General features: G+C 33.5%; 1 protein-coding gene across 2 annotated transcripts in view; it reads right to left on the bottom strand.

Annotated features, from left to right (window-relative positions):
* LOC142982686 (uncharacterized) overlaps window positions 1-20650 on the bottom strand; it is a 124485-nt gene that overhangs the window by 21147 nt on the left and 82688 nt on the right. For both annotated transcript variants that reach the window (XM_076129319.1, XM_076129320.1), the window contains exons 4-5: window positions 7469-7568; window positions 3368-3476 (exon numbers count right to left, since the gene is read on the bottom strand). In XM_076129319.1, the coding sequence (XP_075985434.1) occupies window positions 3368-3476; window positions 7469-7568 (209 nt within the window). The remainder of the gene's footprint in view (window positions 1-3367; window positions 3477-7468; window positions 7569-20650) is intronic.

The raw sequence follows: 20650 nt of genomic DNA on the forward strand, positions 1-20650 counted from the left end.
TCAACATACATTTTCATCGGCCATTTTATTTTCACAAAAGACCCATCATAGTTTTATAACAAAGAACATACGTAGTTTTAGGCAGATTTGAGCCCTGCATACAAGCAGCAATATTGGCAAGCGCGACTAAAAAGCTGTCACTATTCCAAAAACACAATAGCGCAGGTCAAACGCATGACAATAAAACGAATAATAAGATACCCTATACATCGTCGCTATAACTTTTTTAAATAGATAACACGATACAAAACAATTTGTAAATAATATTGTCGAAAATATAAAAAACTAATAAACCTCAGATTTCAAAGGTGAAATTAGTGACCAGTAGAAGTTCTTTTATCTGCCAATATGTAACAATAATTTCAAAACGTTATATTAGTATGTAAGTCCCCAACGCGCACTTGGCCAGCGTGGTAGACTCAAGGCCTAACCCTTCCCTCGTTTGGGAGGAGACCTTTGCCCAGCAGTGGGGCAGTAATGGGTTAAAAAAAATAGTATGTTAAAGATATATATTGTGCTAGTAAATCCAAAGAATAAGTAATTATTATGATCAGCAGAAATCACTTTTTATTCACAGGGTCTTGTATGATCAATTAATAAATATTGGGCGTCTACAACAATTTTCTAAATAAAACCGAAATGTCAAACGTTCAAAACAAAAGTGACACCAGTATTGAAAGTTCATAATCCCGTAACATTATTTTCCCGCCAATATTTGACAGTACTATCAAATTCCAACATGGCGCCAACAACGGAATGCCAATACCCTGAAGGTTGGCTATCAATTTAATTAATATTATAATCTTGCGTTTTAATATCAGCCAGTTCGCTGCGGATTAGATTAGAAAACTTTCGGTTTGAATATTCAACGTTTTATACATATTTTGTTTAATAATAATGCAGTCTTATAAATATGTTAAAGTTCAGTTATTATTATCCAAAATAAAAAATATGTGGTTTATTATACACTAGCTTCTACACAGGTATAATATACTGTTTAAAAAAAAATCTCAGGAAAAAGTACTATTTTGTATAAATACAGGTCTTATACTATCTGTGTACCAAATTTCATTAAAATCCGGTTAGTAGTTTTTACGTCAAGAAGTAACAAACACACATATCCATCCTCATTAACGTAAGCATTTGATTTAATATACATTATCACGCCTTATTCCCATGGGAGACTTCATACATTGTTAATTATTTAAACACATAAATTGTATGAAACGGAAATTAAGTATTGTTTGGCTATTTGTGGCTGATTGCCAAAAGTGTCTGAAATCCTCTACTGCTCTATCCATTTATCACCAGAATGCTGTATCGTAAAGATGAGTCTTTTGCCAATATCGTGTACTCTTTTACGAGGCTTTGATTTCAGGCCACCCCTAGAATACGACCCTGATCAATAATTTGCTCAAAGTAGCGGATATAATAACGATGTTGACGTTCATTTTAGGTATTTATTGAGCAATAATTTTATTTAAGGTTTGTATCTAAACTGTAAAATTATAATTATACATATAGTAAAATTTAGCGTCAACACAAGTTCGAACTTTTTTTATTTATTGAAAGCAACCCTATTGCAAGATATGTAGCTATAAGATCTAAAGGTGGCTTTAGACTGACTTAAGTGCCTAACATACAACCTATCACTGCACTACCGAGTTAAGTACATTTTTTTTTATTAAAGTACCAAGTAATTCCCACCAATCTACATCCTCCCTAACACAGAACACCACGTAAAACAAGTTTCCATAATCCATAGTAAAACCGTCTACCGGATATGACATGCGCGTCATAGGCCTCGCACCGGATCCGACGTGCTATTGACAGCTCGGAACCCGACCAGTGACGTCACCGACCAGCCTACACCGACAACGTGTTGTTTGTTATTTATCGCAAAATATGACGTCATGTTAATAGGCTCATTTGAATAGAGAATAAATTGTTAGCGGGGCCTTTCTGCTGCTGAAAACTGGCAACCAAGAAAGGGTGAACATGACTCAAAATATCTACAATTTAGTACAGATTTTTTGAGATTTCGCTACGAGAAACACTTTCCGGTAAATCATCCTTGGCAATATAATAAGAAACCAACTTTTGAATAGTCTTTCTCTAAATATAATCTATCGTCCAGTCACATAAAAAAATGAATATTAATTGGTTCAGCAGTTAAGTCCTAGAAAGATATCGCGATTGCTAGAATTGATTTAGATTGCTAATGATTGTAGTTAGGGATTGAACACAGTTTTTAACGTATGTGTAAATATAATATTTTATTAAAGTCCAAATACGGTACTTTCAAAATCCGCCCAAAAATATTTTAACTTAATAAATAATTCCTACAAAAGGATGCATTAAAAAAATGGTTAGTCATCGTTTAGTTAACCACATACGGCACAATAATAACCGAAACGATATACCCTAATATATAGCTTCCAAAAGTCTATGAATTCATAACCTCAAAATGTAATCCAATCTCCTTTACGGAAAGTTATTGATTGTGTAGTTTGAGAAGGTTTCCCCCTATTAATCTAACAGCAAGCAATTTTATTCGTTATTCTATACAAGTTAAGGTTCATTTTCTGAATGACAAGCACTGTGGGATGACGAGACAAAAAATATATCATTTTATTCTTCAGAAAGACCTTCATCGTGTGAAAAATATATCAATGAGATAAGAGTCATGTATGCAGTACAGTAACTTAAGACATTTGTCATAATAATCCTCTTATACTAGAAAATAATGTTCGAATTAACCTTTCTTTTGTAAAATATGTTTTAAATCTTTTATTTACAATACAATTTATAATTTCTTTATTTTAAAATATAGTATTACTAAATAGTTTTTTCAGTAGCATGCTTAAAGATGCACATGCTTTGAAAGGAGGTAGCATGCTTATTTTAAGCTTATGCATTTCAGCATGCATGTCATCTAAGTCAATCGGAAGTAAAATTAATTTCAGAATTTTCTTTTTTTTATTTCTTGGAAATTGTGTTATTAAGGTGTGCAATGGGCCTGATTCACCATTTAATGAAAATATCTACGAAATAAATAAAAACAAATGTATAAAAGGAAACTGTCGATATTTCGTTAAATTAAATAATTAACGCTTTGTAGTGAAACAGGCCATAAAATACAAAAAAAAAATGTGCAAGGAAGTCCAATAACAAAAAGGTCTGTAATTTAGCCGAAAAAAAAATAAAACCGAAAGGTCTTCATAACTTTGTGGAGACGAAAAATTTGAATAAGGAAACCATAACAAAGAGTACACAAACAGGTTCTTATAAAAAAGAAAAAAGTTTTCGGGAGTAAATAAAGGCGGGAAGTTGTGTTTGTGACGTCACAGTTGTGTAGTAAACTTACCCAGGCTTGCGTCGTAAGTGTTCATGTACTCTGACGTCATAAATTGTGAGACAAGGGCTGTTTTGCCAACGCCCGCGTCGCCGAGCAAAACCACCCTGTATTTTGGTATCTGCAATGGAAAGTGACATATTAGAAGGTTTTGTTCAGGTTGGTTATCTGAAAAAAGTGAGGTTGCTGGAGAAAATAAAGTGATTTACGCTTTCTTTAGTACTTTTCTCGAGCTTGGAATAGTTCCATTTATTTTATGGCTGATATAAGTTTCTTACGTGAATGTTTATAGGTTTAACGATAGCATAATTATTGTTTTTAAATTCTCGCGACTAGTAGTCTAGACGCGGGTCTTATACGCGATTGACCACGGTCGTTGTAATGCGATCGAAACGTCGGGCAGCAAATAAGGTATCCTAACCTTTAAATTTTCAATCGCGTATAAGACCCGTTGCATTATAATATTATGAGCATAATTATTTTCTTAGTCTTAGGACCTTATTTTACAATGATAAGATTTTTCATAGATCTACATCTATATCATCTAAAGCTCATATTATCCGTTTTAGGGTTTCTTTAAATACAGTTGGCACCTTCTTACACTAAGTAATGCCTTTCACTGACACACGGAACAATCATTTGTGCGATCCACAAATAATTGTTGCGGGTCTGGTTGTACTTTGAGTCCATTGTTTGCATGTTTGTAAAAGTCCCCGCGGTACAAGAACAATTCTTTGTGCGGGAGTTTTCTTTAAAAAAAAAGGAAAACATCCCATATATCACACGTCATTCTTTCATCACGCTGTTTCAAATTTATCTTCTTCATCACGTCTTTTATGTTCAAAGGTAAGGACGGTATTATATAAAATACACCCTAATTTAACCATATTTTATATTAGTCCTAAGTAATATAGAACGACCGCATTGCAATCAACTGGACACCACTTTAAATAAGTATATTATATACCAATCAATAATCATAATTAAAATCGCCATTTGACATCAAAACTACACGCCAGTCTCAATTAATCATGAACACAAACAACACAGGTATTCATCGGTCCATTTTGATAATTATCAGCGCGATACTCTCGTTACACACTCTGAATCAATTACGTTAATTTGACGTATGGATTGAGCTTCGGACTTAATGAGAGGCGTGGACAGAGATTGACAACTTTATTGCTAAATAAAATAATTTTTACCTATTACTGTCCCACTACTAAGAAAAGGTCTCTTCCCGGAATGAGAAATAAGTTAAGCCTTAAGTCCACTATGTGTGCACGGTCTTGTCGGGCACTATAAGTATTAAAATAACTTTAATTTTTTTATTGGCTTTGTTGGCAAGGTGTAGCCTGTTTATCAATTTGGGAAAGAAATTTTCGAAATTAGGAAAAAATCAATAGTTTTTATACTATCACGACTTGTACACGTAATATTATAATGCAACGGCTCTTAAATTCGATCGAAATTTAAATTGGTCACAGTAACCACTGCAATGGCTGATGCAATCCGATTAAAACGTTGCGTCGGATAAACAAATGAGGCTTCGCAACCTTTAATCTTCGATCGCGTTTAAGCCCTGCATTATAACGTTAAACGCAATAGTTTTTTACCCTATGCCACATTTTAGAATTGCTTATCAATAATAACAGCATTTTAGAAAATAAATTCCATTAGTAATTAAATGTAGTGATTCAATGATTTCTCTAAACAAATCGCGTGTGTCACGTGGAAAATGTTTGTCATCCCTGACAAAAGCAAATGGTATGCTAATTGGTCACGCAAGCGAACCTCTATGTCATTTAGTAGTTATTTACTGTGATTTGAATATTAAAGAGCTTTAGTTTAGATTTTACATGTTTTGATTGAAGGGATTTGTAGCAAAACATTTATTTTTAAAAATAAATTAAATCTATCTAAAGATCTGAAACTGGTTTAAGAGTAGAACCAGAATAAAACGGCGATGTTAGTAAAAGTTAAAATAATTGATATGTTATTTTTATGTTAATAGGACGATTTGACATGGATTAATTAACCAAAGTACGAGTTTATACCATGATGGAAACTGAAACACTACATAATTATGGATTAACTATATGATGGGAAGAATCAGGTTATGCACCATAGGTATGGTGCATTCATACCCACAAGATATCCGACAAATCGTCGAGTTAATATTGTGAATATTCTAATCGACAATAGAGAAATAGCACTTTACCACAACCCAATCTCAAGTGAGCCTACTTGAGAACTGACCCCGAGACCTTACAATCAACAGCCGTTTATACATACTACTGCTCGGACCACAAAAACGATAAACATATTGTTATGCATGTTTAGAGCCGTTTAATTACAGTCGGTACTTTCCCTTATATTATAACATAACTGTCGACCTGTTAACGCTTCGATCATCATTAATCCGGGTGTCGAGCGAGGATTACACCACTAAATGGCTAGCAGATCTTATCAGGGCTTGACTTAGCGGCCATTTTGTTGTACAGGCACGACATAATAGGAATAATGTAGTCAATTCTTGTTTAATTGTGGTTTTTACTGGTAAAACGTAGAATACATGACATATTTTTTCGTTGGTGTGTATTTAATTAAAATACTCTTAGTTACGCTAGATAAGTGTTGAAAAATATAAGATTACGCGTCGCCTCTACTGATAAATGTTAAGCCTCCTATTAGTTATCTCACCCTAACTTTTCTCCCAAATAAGTTGGAGTAGGCTAGACCGAATGCTACTAGTATTTATAGTATTTTACATACAGCGACTTATGTTAGCTGTGTTTGAAAACGACAATCACAACCTTCATAAAACAATATCCCAAAAAAACTAAATTAGTTAATAATAATATTAGTAAAGGCTAAAACATTTAAACGTATCAAAGCTATGAGACTCAAGTAATGTGCTACGAATGCTACGACCGTGACTACAAACGAAGTATGCTACGATAATGCTACGAGCGTAGCAGCACGCGAAGTATGCTACGAACTACGCGCACGTCACATTGCTTTGAGATTGAATTAATTCTATACAATTTAGCTTTCTATTTTAAGTTTAATAAATCAACATAGAGTCTAAAAACTTTTCTAATAAATTAACACATAAACCAAGACCCTAATTTGAATCAAACACATTTCTATTAAGATTTAACCCACGTCACGATTCGTACCGAAAGCGGGCCTAAAACAATAAATCAGTACAGAACTTTGAACGAACACGATTAATTTTAAATGACCTATTAGTGACCAGGACTCGGGAGGCTTCCCTTGAATCCTTTGTGACCTCTCCCTCTTTGGAGGTTGTTAAATTTTTACATATTTAAGTCCCTGAAGGGAAAAAATGGTCATTTTTCTTCAATATAAATTTAAATTAACCTCTCGGCGGTGAATAAAATTTGATGGATAGAAACAACAGCTTAAGATGTGAATTTTCTTTGTGTGCGGTATTTATTAGATTTGTGTGATGTTCAATTTATTGTGTTATGTCGAGGCGGTACATTTGATGTCGTTACGTGGAGATTGTGTAAACGCTCGTATCTTGATATTTGGGTAGGTATACAATATTATGCTTTATCAAAACTGTACTGTTTTAAAAAGCCTTATTATATGTATTTCGTCGAACATTTCATACCATAAATTTTTTTTCACGTATACTTTCGATTGTATTTATCACAAAGAGTGCAGCTTTAAATTTATAGCTTTTTTATCCGAGCTAGTGGTACCCAAAAAATATAATTATCATTTTAGGCATGTCATATTCGAGAATGTTACCAAAGATTTCTATCCATCATCTATATGCTATTCATTGTCTATCTATCTATCTTTATATATAAAAATGAATTGCTGTACGTTAGTCTCGCTAAAACTTGTGAACGACTAAAACGATTTGGCTAATTTTGGTCTTGAATTGTTTGTGGAAGTCCAGAGAAGGTGTAAAAGGTGAATCAATTTAAAAATGCGCCGTTTAGCCGTGCTGCGCGGGTCAGCTAGTTAGAGATATTTACGACAAACTGGCGAATTCAAACTATAATTTACTGAATAGTACCTATAACTTGCAACCCATAAATCAGCTGGCCTGTTTGTTTACTCAATAAATCTTACCGGATCGAGTTCATCTTCATCAGGCGTGTCGAGGCTGGCAGAGTCCACGGGCCGGTATCCTGAACAGCAGGAACCATCGAACGGTGACCTGTCCGACGCTCTGAGGACAAGGAAATATATTGTTTAGTATTATATTATCTATTCTACATACATAAATAACATCACTATTATACCCAAAAGTGCCGGCAATGGTGAATGCATCTACGTTTCACGATTTATAATGTAAGATCTATAAAATAGAAGGCGAGTCTGTTGCCTTAGTACGCTTATTTTTAAGGACTAAAGACTTGTGAGAGGGAACTATGGTACCGACCACAATGATGATGAATTAAGTATTAATTAAATTAACTGACTTAAAAATGAAGAGGGATGTTTTTAATTATTTGCCTATTCAATAGTTGTACATTTTTTTGTAATTAATGTCCTCCTTATTTCTGATTCCAAAAATGAAGAATAGAGTTTTATAAATATATTTTATAACCAAAACTCTACAATATCAAAACAAAGGGAAAACAAAAAACAGTTTAACATTGTTCTATTTTGATGTTTTTGTAGTGTGAACCTCGTAAAGGCAGCCAAGTGGCCAAACATTCATCTGTCAGTTACAGCTGTTGTGTTAACCGTAAAGCCTCCTTTTCTCTACCTATCATAATATCTATGTTTATACACCATAATATACTTAGCCTCAATTTTACCAGCTCTAAATAAGTATTGGTTAGTTTATCAGCTAGGTTATTTTCATTTTTGTATATTCCACATCATTTATTAGATAGGTTATCCGACACTTACCCATAACTCATGAAATTGAATTATATAATTGTTATTGTAATGTTTAATTAATGTTGTCTTGGCGATATTTGGTCACACTGAGCAAAGGCATTTTCTTTTCACAATTTTAACGTTTAACTTTCATCTCCAAAAAAATACCATCACACACCTTTACGTAAATTTAGGGTATCTCTACACAGAAGACATCAGCGTCGCCTTTTACTAAAATTAAGTAACCGACGTCAAAACAAATAAATTTTATGACACGCATTTATATTAAATAGCAAATGAAAGTTTTCTTTTAGGAATTGTCTTCAAAAGTAATTTAACACAATCCACAACTTCCTTTTACCCTGTCATGAAAATACGGGATAACTATGACAAAACGGTAAAGAAACATTATCGAAGTAATATAAGTTTGTTTATTACAGAAGTCTAGCCAGTAACAGCTTTAAGTCTAGACGAGACGAATAATTACAAACAAGGGAAGTTTAGAAATTCCCGCAGGACGCCCGGGATGGTGCAGCCAAACATTATTTTTTATTTTTATTGAAAAATCTTTGTCATCGGATTTCTTAGAACTTTGTAGCTGAAAGTTTTAAATTACTAGTCTTTTATTTTTTATAATCATGCTACATTAAACCTCGGTAACATATTATATATAATAAAGATAAAATAAGTATGTGTTTTTGCTAGAGTAACTATAAAACTACGAATTTGATTTTGATGAAAATTGATTGTGTGACATATTTATTTCCTGGCAATTACATTTACAACCTTTTGAGATACTTATCTTATTATGATCTCTTTTAACCTTAGTAAACATTCAAAACACCTCTGGAGATATTGTTTTAACAGATTTCAGATTTATTTACTTACTGAAGGATATAAAATCTGAGCAGTACGAAAAGGTAGACTATTTCAGTGGAATAAATAAGTAAAAGCATTTTTATATCATGAAAGTAAATCTGTAGTCTGTAGTCTGATCAAGGGTGTTTAAAATTACTGGGACATTAATATTTTCAAGCGCGAAAAGTGGGTGTTCTTTTATAGATCTCTGCCTTCATCTTCATCAGTATGAAAGACTATCCAACTATCGAAAATAATGCTAAGTACCAGCGTTATAAGAGGTCATTGACACTATACGTCTTCAAGATACAGAGAAAAACACCGGTATTAAGGTTACCTCTTATTCTGGGACAAAGCCTTCGACTAAAATAGATCTCACCCAGATTTATAACCAGATCTAAATAAGACGTTACCTCATTTTTTATAATAGGTGAACTACGAAAATGTGGTCTAAGCGTTGTCTTAAACAGCCTGAGGCCCTGAATCTTAGGTTACAGGGTCTATTCCACGCGGGAAAGCGTTCTTTAAGACTTTTAATAAGGTTTTCTTTATCTTAGATAATATAAGTGAGACACCGGAACTACGATACAATTATAACATACTAGTATATGTAACTGCATACCTGATACAAGGTTTAAGCAAGGTTCATGATGTTTTCATCAAGTAATCATCGTGTCTTATGCACTGATCTTCAAAAAGCCTGGATGGTTGTGATCTAACGACGTCCTATTTAAGATGTTTAACCCTACAATATATATGTACCTATATACACCAGGTACATATAAAAGCATTAATCTGAAAAGTACAAACATAAATGTCTCGGCGTGTTATTTATTCGCGTGCGTATTTGTGCTAAGTGAATTGCTATTGTTTGGCCCACGGCGGACGCATTAATCTTATTTACCTTCAGTTCAAATGTACATTAATACTTGTTTCTATTCAATTTATGCTTTTCGTATATATTTTTGGGTTAATTTCGATAGAATTTGTGAATTATGTTACGTGGAAATTACTAACTGGTCAAACTAATGTTGAAATAATTGATGTATTTCTGTTGTGACTGATTCAATTTGTAACTAAATAATTTGTGTTTTTTGGGTACGGTTTTTCACGCATTTGTTCTCCGTACTCACTCATAGTTTTATTTGACCGAGCCGTGAGTTTTCCTCGATTGTAGGTTGTATTAGTGTGTTCAAAGGCTAAAGCATCAGCAATCAAATTGTTAAAAAGGTGGAATTTGACTCAGGTAACTAATAATAGTAGTATGGTTCATAACGATTGTCTAATGCGTTGGTCTATAAAATTAGCGACCTCAATCAAAATTAAATCAAGAATGATGAAAGACCATAATATATTTACTATTGAGCAGTTCTAACGTACCTAATCTTAACAAACACTTATAAGAAAAAAAGTTTATTAATGTTTCTTTGAAATATATCTTAAGTATGTCCATAAAATCTTATTTGTTCTTCATATGTACACTGTCCCATTCTCTCCTCTAACTTTGAAAGAATGTCTGATATTGAATAAAAAAGGTTGTTCCTAAACAAATGCATATTTACGTCCCGTAGGTCGAAGTTGTTCTACATTGAATATTAAAAAGTTATTGAAGATCAAGGAAAGAATCTTTTGACCGCAAAAGTTTTATATCTTTTTTGACATAGTGTGAATTTAATATTTATCGTTTGATCCCTACATTATTCTTAGGAAAGCTAGTGTGTTAAAGACCTGCAGTACAATTCCTTTTGTGCTATCATAGGTATGTTATAACTTTCGTGTCAAAATTCTCGCACATAAAGTATCCTTGAAAAAAAAAACGTAGTTTTAGCGAGACAAGCTGAGGCTGGTGGTAATTTTTTCATTTAATATTTGTCAATAGTTACTGAATAAACATATCAACAGGCATATTCATTCATTATATATTATATTATACCTGTTGAGTCACCTTCAAATAAATAAATTATGCACGTCGAAACATTATTAAAACTTATGGTAGGTATATGATACCTACCATAAGTTTTGCGACGGCACATACCATATTCACAAGTTAACTGCAAAACAACTTTATAGTAACAAATAATAAAAATGTAATGTATGCCTGCATATAATACTCGTAGGTACTTTGTCTGTGTGTATTTGTTTTATTACAAGACATAAAGACACGTTTTACCCAAGGCTACTAAAGACTAAAATAAGAACATCGAATCGATATTTTTTTCGCCACACCCTTGATTATTTAGGCATAGCGTTCGAAACCTATTTATAACTTAGGCAGTGTTAATATCTCTTTAAAATTCTGGACAAATTTTTAAGACCAAGTAAAACCGAAAAAAAGTAATGATACTAATTGTGTTTTCATGAATAAGTAACCTACATATTTCTCATAAATCCTCGCTTATTGTATCCAAAGATTCACTTGATTATATTTTATGATCATATTTTCTATTTATCCTACAAGACTCACTGCACAAGTCTACTATTGTACAGTTTATCAAGTATCCTGATAAGTGACAATAACATGGACTAACAAATAATTTGATTTGATTCGAAGTTGAGCCTGTCAACCGCAACCGCAAGACCAAAAGAATAAGATGTTAAAAGTTACAGAAATTTGACCATAACTAAGATGGAGTACCTCAACATATTCCAAATCAATCAATAAAGATAACTTACTACAAACAGCAACTGAACAAAACTTTGACTATCACGGAAATCGGCAACAAACTCTACCAACTCATTTACGATAATATATTACGCGATAAAACTATTTTGATTTTCGTTTGATTTATTTTTTGGTGTTATAACAAAGGGTGCTCTTGGCCGTACTCCAAGGCGCCTTCAGCCAAATATTGAGGATAGAGGCTTGAGAATAAACCTTGACCCGTTAGAGCTTGTAGGAAACAATAAGCATGATTTATTGTGCTGTGTGTATCGGAAGGCAATTGGCTTTTAGAGAAAGAATCTTGGCACTTAATACACTTGTAATATAAAACTACTCTTTATTTGATTATCTCTACGGTCTGAGCAGCAAATACGACTATGCTATGTCTACTCCGACGCGTAGGAACTATACGTTCCCAAATTTTATTCAGACTTCTATCGTCGTAATTTCCTTTGATAAATCTACGTGACGCGTCAAAAATTTGCTTAGTATACGATAAGGGTATTAACACACGAGACTTTATAGATGTATTCGCAAACTTGTTTGTGCAATATTATGCATACAAAAATCTTGTATTAATTGTGTTACTATTTTCTATTTTTAAAACAGTTTTCACACTCGCGTGGCGCTTCCTTGAATTCTGGAAGGAGACGGTAATCTAGGAGCAGTGGAACATTATACAATATTATTAAAACAAGAATTAACGCGCAAAAATAATAAACATAAAATCAGAACATCAAGCAATTCGAGAAAAAAATAGGTGAAAATCTTTAGGCGCAGATTACGTTCATTTGCAGTGCCACTTTCAGCCAGCAGTGGTTTCATGATGCCTGAAAGTGTAATTGTCCTAACCGAATAAAATGATTACTTTATGCACTTAGATATCCACTCTTGTTAAATTACCAATGCTAATAGTATGAGCTAGTACCCAACTAGCACACAAGCTGCTTATACAGTCGTTATACAGCCTGATAGTTGCATAAGAGTCGTTCAAATGCTGTACAATTCTCTATAAGTTGTATACTAGCTATTTTAAAAACCCTTTAACAGCTAGGCGGGACAGTAGCCGTTTAGTAGGAAACTAATGACTTATAGTGATATATGAGCATGTAATTGCATCGCTAGACAGCCTAGGGAAGTATAACTGAGTTAATGGAATCTTCTATAACACCGTTAACTGTATAAGGGGACTTTAGGAGATAAAGGAGTTTAAACGGAGTTATGCGTTGCGCTTATAGCGCTCAAGAGCGTAAATAAGCTTTTTGTAATGCCTTAGGTTCTATAACAGATTTTTTTAGGGCTAGTGTATTACTCATCTATAAAAGAGTTGCGTAGGTCTTTAATAGCGCCTTGAGCGTTATATCAGATATTTATATGGCTTCTGTACGGCAAATAGATGTTTAAGGTATCATTCGAAACATTTTTACAGCCATGGGGATTACAGAATTATGTTAAGCACCTAAAGCGCTATAACCGAGTAATATACCTTTATACTAAAGCTTAAAATTATTATCATAATATATTTACATAAATAAAATTTTATATAATTACATAAAATAAAAAAAATAAATAAAATAAATAAAATAAAAAAATAAATAAAATAAATAAAATAAATAAAATAAATAAAATAAATAAAATAAATAAAATAAATAAAATAAATAAAATAAATAAAATAAATAAAATAAATAAAATAAATAAAATAAATAAAATAAATAAAATAAATAAAATAAATAAAATAAATAAAATAAATAAAATAAATAAAATAAATAAAATAAATAAAATAAATAAAATAAATAAAATAAATAAAATAAATAAAATAAATAAAATAAATAAAATAAATAAAATAAATAAAATAAATAAAATAAATAAAATAAATAAAATAAATAAAATAAATAAAATAAATAAAATAAATAAAATAAATAAAATAAATAAAATAAATAAAATAAATAAAATAAATAAAATAAATAAAATAAATAAAATAAATAAAATAAATAAAATAAATAAAATAAATAAAATAAATAAAATAAATAAAATAAATAAAATAAATAAAATAAATGAATCAAACTATTTTAATATTCAACGACTGACCCCTAAAAGTACGAGTAAAATGCTGGTGTGCGACCAAAACAATTATATTGAAGCACTCCTATGCCACAACTGCAGAACCTTGAGGTCTACAACAGCAAACACTAGAGCCTTTGTACAGCTTAAGGCGCTAGAGCAGATGTAACCAACTCTGAGAGATGCTTGATCGAGACGCCATTACAGCATTTGGTAAACATATTTTTTGAGGTTATTACGATCTTTTGAAGATCATATAAATCTATAGCCTGGTAACGTTAACATGATTAAAATCATTTTTTATTACCTATAACCCTAATTAAACTATCTGTAACCCTCAAAGTCTTATTTATGTTCAAAATACAATTTCCAAATCCACATATCTATATAATTTTGCATTTAAAACTGAATATTTTGAGGGCGCATGAAAATATTGACGATAATATACATATATATTGACAGCAAACTGGCACTCGCACTTTCATATCACGTACACAAAGAAATAAAAGCGATAGACTACTTGTTATTTTCATAATCCAATCCGTAAAAATAAAATGTCTCCTCATTTGTCACTGATGATTCATTTTAATACAATATATTTAGTTTACACCATAATAAACCGACCATATTACTAATTTAGAGCGTTAGCATTTATAACCGTTACACAGTAGCGCTAAAATAAGGTAAAGGTGGTATAATCGCGCTGCAAGAGCTTTTTCGAACGCTCGTGGCGCTAACCACCTCTGTACAACAGCTGGTAAGCGCCACGAAGCTGCGAAAAAGCTCTTGTAGCGCGATTATACCACCTTCATCTTATTTTAGCGCTCCTGTATTACTACTATACTACGTACTATTATAATTACTATTTACGACCACTGTAGATCCAATGTCGAGCTATAAGCTGGACAGTATGGGCCTATTTGACGCTACAAGAGATCTGTAGCCGCTTATAGAACCACTATACTTCTTACTAAGGAGCCTAAGGCGTTATAAAAATCCTTTAACCGGCCATTGTGCAGCTTGTTATAGCGCTTGTGTGCTAGTTGGGTAAGCCTTACCTAGCGTAAACCGTTCACAAACTAGGGCGGTTCATTTACCTTTCAAATCTTTTGTCGCGAATGCTAATAGGTGATGATCGATCGTTTGGCTTGTCACCCTTTATGGAAATTAGTGGAGTCACTAAAACGGCCAAATTTAGGGCCAGGGCATTGACCTCAGTGACTTTGATATGTGGCTTTCATGTGAAAATTTAGTGGGAAATTAATTGGACGTATGTCGGTTTTGTGGCACGGTATTGTAATGGAAATTGCTTGTAATGAGGCATTTAAAGCATGTTTTTACCTATTTAGTAGAATGAGCTACAATAATTCGGATTTATGCTTTCGTTTCTTTAACATTGTTAAGTCATGATTAACGTGGAAATTGATTTTTGGTTTCTTGTTTCTTTAAGTAAATTCTGTATTGGAACATATTTATTTGTGTAATCTTTAATTAAACTACGGTGTATTTATTTCGAAATAATGTAGCCAAAACGACCTTTATAAAATAAAATTTTGTTTGATTTAAAACAGTAGTATGTGACGTTGTATTCGCTATTCATGACTATACCAACATTCGTTTAAATTATTTTATATGTATTTCCTTTAATATAGTCAATAATTCCAGGAACCTTGAAACCAGCGTGTTTTAATCTCAATAGTGAATAGTTCATTAATTACAATTATCAGAGACAGTTACACCATAAATCATGAAGACAGCTTCACGTCGCTTCTCTTAGTTGATTACTTAAAACCTCTTTCTTAAGGTGAAACTCATTCTTTTATAGAAGTTGCAAAGTAATTAAAATAGTGGAGTAAAACACTGACCAGTTTTCGGAACTTATTACCTACTAGCTGACCCGCGCAATTTCGCTTGCGTCACATAAGAGAGAATAGGCGAAATTTTTCTCCGTTTTTGTAACATTTTATACTGGTACTCTGCTCCTTTCAGTCGAAGCGTGATGGTATATAGCCTATAGCCTTCCTCGATAAATGGGCTTTCTAACACTGAAGAAATATTTTTTTTTTCTAAAAAATTTTTCAAATCGGACCAGTAGTTCTTGAGATTAGCGCGTTCAAACAAACAAACTCTTCAGCTTTATAATATTAGTATAGATTAGCTAGCCATACTTCGGCAAACGGATTTTTTTTAATAGAAGCCTAAGATTTCGTATCTTCAACTAATTTCATGCACAAATATACCAAAGTCGGTTCAGTTTAAGCACTGAAAGGGAAACAATACCCTGTAAAATCTTTCTGTGGTCGAAGCTAGTGATACATACACAAAAGTATTTAATCCTTGTCAAAGAAACTCGATAGCAAAAAAAGTAATAAGAAAGATGATTAACGTTTTTAATCCTAGCTAAGCCATGCATCTGTATCGGTCTATGGTGGCTAATGAGAAATGTCAGGCATTGCAATGATGTTCCTTTGAACCCGGTATTTTATCACATCGAGTAAGATCAAACGAGCTATTACGATGTGGTTTGTAACTGATGGTCTAATCGAAGATATTAATAGTTAATTACTTTTTATATGACTGTTTGATTTTGTTAGTTTATTTTTGAAATGTTACTTCTTTTGGCGATTGTACGGATTTAAAAGAACGAATACAAAATAAAGTTAAATTGGGTATTGCTTGATGCTTATAATAGCTGACGGGCTCGGCATCATTGGTCGGCTGCCGGGCATTGCCGGGCTGCACTGCTCGGGCAGACATTGGTTGAGTACAAAATTCCATTCTGTTATGAGACGCACAAAGCCAGTTGCACTCACCTCCTCACGATCAGTAAATTATAATTCTCTGGGGGTAAGTAATGTATATCGCAGTCACCCCATAGATGGGTGGTGTTTCAACTGAACGTCTCTATGTTTCGGAGGGCAAGTAAAATGTCGGTCCTGGTTTTTGTAAACGAAGAACAGAGTCGTTAAGCCATATCAAAGGGGTGCCGGGTGACTTGAACAACTTTGACACTAGATTGCCTACATACCATAGGTATTATAAAAAAAAGTACAGTCGAATTGAGAACCTCCTCTTTTTTAAATCGGTTAAAAAAGGTTTTATTTACGCTCTCTATGTTTTTTTTTGTAGCTAGTGAGCCGTGTAAGCGCAACAAACAGACTTTCTTTATGTTTTACATTTAAAGATTCTGCGAGTTCTTTACACATACCAAAATATTTTTACAGTATCGTAGTCCCTCAGCTGTGCGTAACAAAGTGTTCGACGAAAACTTGGACTTAAAACTTTCCTCGTAGTTTGTGAGAAGTTACGATTTAACAGGTCGACTTCCAGACTTTTATTGTTATGGAACATCGAACCGGGTGCGAACAGTTCGCGGATTTTCGTGTTTAATGCTAGTATTTTGTTAAGGAAATTTATAAATTAACTGCATTCACAGGTTGGTTAGTGATTTATTGTTGAGTTAGGGAGTAGTATTTCACACTATTTTAAGTTAGTAGTTTATAAGTGAATTGAAAAACTGAGTAACTAAACGTTTCCAGGTCAGTTATCCGCTTAGACTCTACCATTCGAACCGGTTGTAAATTCAGTATTGTATAATAGCAGTGATAGCCGAGTGGTATAAGTTGACACCTCCTACGCAAGTGGTCGCAGGTTCGAACCCGAGGCAACACACCAATGACTTTTCGAAGTTATGTGTGTATTAGAAATAATTGTCACGTGCTCCAACGGTGAAGGAAAACATCGTGAGGAAACCTTGCATGCCTAAAAATTTGTTTAATACATTTATTGAGGGCATGCAAAGTCCCCAACCCGCACTTGGCCAGCGTGGTGGACTCAAGGCCCAACCCCTCCCTCATTACGGGAGGAGACCCTTGCCCAGCAGTGGGACAGTAATGGGTTAAATTTATTTATTTATTTTTATAAAAACTATTTCGTTGAATTAATTGCAGGTACTTTTTTATATACCTAACCTAACTGTCATCATAGATATTTTTTTGTCTTTTTATTAAAATGTCTACACTGTTACTAAGTCTCTGTTCTTATTAAAAAAGTTTTGTGTTTATTTCAAACACTGTCAACGTTCCTCGAATCTAATATAACTGTCAAGTTCATTCTCAACTTTTATAAAGATCAATAAAACTTAGAAGTTTTGTAAGACGTTATCTGTTAAATTATAATTTTTAAATCTGATGACACGTTTAAAGTAGCTTTGAGTTTCTTACCCGTTCTTGTAACTCTTTGGTTTTTTTAATGCTGACAATTATTGTTAGCTTTAATCTCGGAAGCCATTAAATTATACGTTTAATTTATGAGAATAACATAATTTTGATTCTAAATTCAAACAAAAATAATATGTTTAATAAAAAACAAAAAAATTTAAAAGGCAGTATAGTATAGGAAGTATTTTGTTGTAAACCTCGCTCGTGGTCGCGTGAAAAACCAACGCTTAGACACTATCTCTAATCACTACAATACTTTGCTTCTTCTTCTTGTCGTATGGTTAGTGGTCAACCTAGTGTCAAAGTTATTCAAGCCGCCTGAAGACCTTTGACGTGACTTAACGAATGTTATCTTAATAGACAACCGGGATCGACTTCTGACGTGCCCTCCGAAGCATGGAGACGCACAGTTCAAATACCACTATGCGGTCACCCATCCATGGAATGACCGCGTCAAGCGTTGCTTAACTCACAAATCGTTTACCGATCGGTGAGCGCAACTGGCTACAAGCGGCTGCAATATATGTTATAAAAAAACAAGTAAAATATTGCCATTCACTAAGTTTTAAGTATACAAGTTTGTAAGGCTTGTTTTTTATTGGAGCAAGTTCGATCGATGTCCGGAGCAGTGTACCGCGAAACGAACGTGTTATTTGTGGGCTTGTCGCTAGATAGAGGTTTGGTCACGAGTCAAGCGAGACTACCGGTAAATCTGGCTCTCTTTTTCTGCTGGATTTATTGTAGTTCTTGTGTTAATATAGATTGTAATGTCTGTCATGTTGGCAGATGACAGATCTCTACATTGACCTCACATAGTGGTACATAATGGCAAAAAATAAAGAAATACTGTAAAACAACACCACTATGTCGATACCACTATGTCGGGAGGTCGTGGGTTCGATTCCCGCACGGGACAATTACTTGTGCGATCCACAAATAATTGTTTCGGGTCTGGTTGTGCTTTGTGTCCGTTGTTTGTATGTTTGTAAAAGTCCCCGCGACACAAGAGCAATTCTTAGTGCGGGAGTTGTCTTTTTTAGAAAAAAAAAAAAAAAGATATTTTTGACACAGTTAAGACATTGCTATATACCGAACACGTTACGACCATTTAAATAATAATACCTTTTCAAATAACTTACTCGACCCGGAAATCAAACCCAATAGCCCAGTACATACCACAAAAGCTGTAAACCATCATATCGCCAATGATAACACATAAAACATTGAAATAAATCAGTTTTTTTATGAGAAATCTACAAATTACCACTGAATTTTGTTTACAGGTTTTCTCGTTACGGTGTGAACATCACAAATAATCTTAAACATTTAAAATACAGCAATTTAACTTAACACGGAAGTCTAACCTTAACGTGGCGTCGTTTCGCTCCTCGCATCGGTTTTCCGGACGAGTCCATATCAATATCGCGCTTCAACAATTCCAATTATTATGTAGGTATACACCGAATACGTATTATATTAGACCAGCGTATCATCGTTTTAGCATTGTTTAACATACATACATAAAATCACGCCTTATCCCTGTAAGGGAGAACAGAAAACAAAATGCTACATCCACTACTAACTGCTTTTGCTCCATCTACATTTATTTCATACTGGCTGACCCGCGCAACTTCGCTTGCGTCACATAAGAGGGAACGGGTCATAATTTTCCCCGTTTTTGTAACATTTTTTACTGTCACTCTGCTCCTATTGATCGTAGCTTAATGATATATAGCCTATAGCCTTTCCGATAAATGGGCTATCTAACACTGAAATAAGTTTTCGAATCGGACCAGTAGTTCCTGAGATTAGCGCGCTCAAACAAGCTTTATAATATTAGTATAAATTTAAACGTTTACATGTTCACCATTCAGCAAACTGATAAGTACCTTCTTTGAGGAATTAGGAAAACGCCTCATGATCTGCTGCCCTACGGCAGTCATAACGTGTCATTTAACTGTGATGATATGAGAGTTCACCGACTGCAAACTGCAGACTACAGACCGCGTACTGCCAACCGCGTACTGCAAACCGCAGACTGCGCCATGCTTCACATTAACATACTTGTCGCTCGATAAGTGCAGTTTTTGCCGGAACAGAATATCACACACATATATCAATACTATAATTTATAGCGACATATATTATGTAAATCAAGCACAGTTATACCATCATTACCACTTAAAATAAATTACATTTTCTATACGCTATTTTATACTCCATTCACGTCCGCAAAACAAACTAACCCACCCAGTAATAAAAGGAAATAGTGATTGAATCGCTTATACACACTGAACTGAAAGAACCACTAAAGTCTAAATGAAAGCCACTTTACCCACTAACAAGTTTAAATTGCCTCTCTGAAGCCATTAAGGCGGTAAATTCACGGATTGCAATAGGTAAAAAAATACGAAATAAGAGTTTCCAGAACTATATGAAGACGTGGGAAGGATGTTAAATAGTTGTTGTAATAAGTTGGAAGTATTCGTAGGATTGTATGCTCTCCTACTTGGTACTTTGAGGTCATACTTGTTCGTGTTTCGGTACCTCGATTCTCTACCACTATCGACTACCGACAACCGAACTGTCATCGAGAAATTTTGTATGAAAATCTGATCAGCA

Source organism: Anticarsia gemmatalis, chromosome 22 (genome assembly GCF_050436995.1).
Source record: "Anticarsia gemmatalis isolate Benzon Research Colony breed Stoneville strain chromosome 22, ilAntGemm2 primary, whole genome shotgun sequence".
NCBI lineage: Eukaryota > Metazoa > Arthropoda > Insecta > Lepidoptera > Erebidae > Anticarsia > Anticarsia gemmatalis.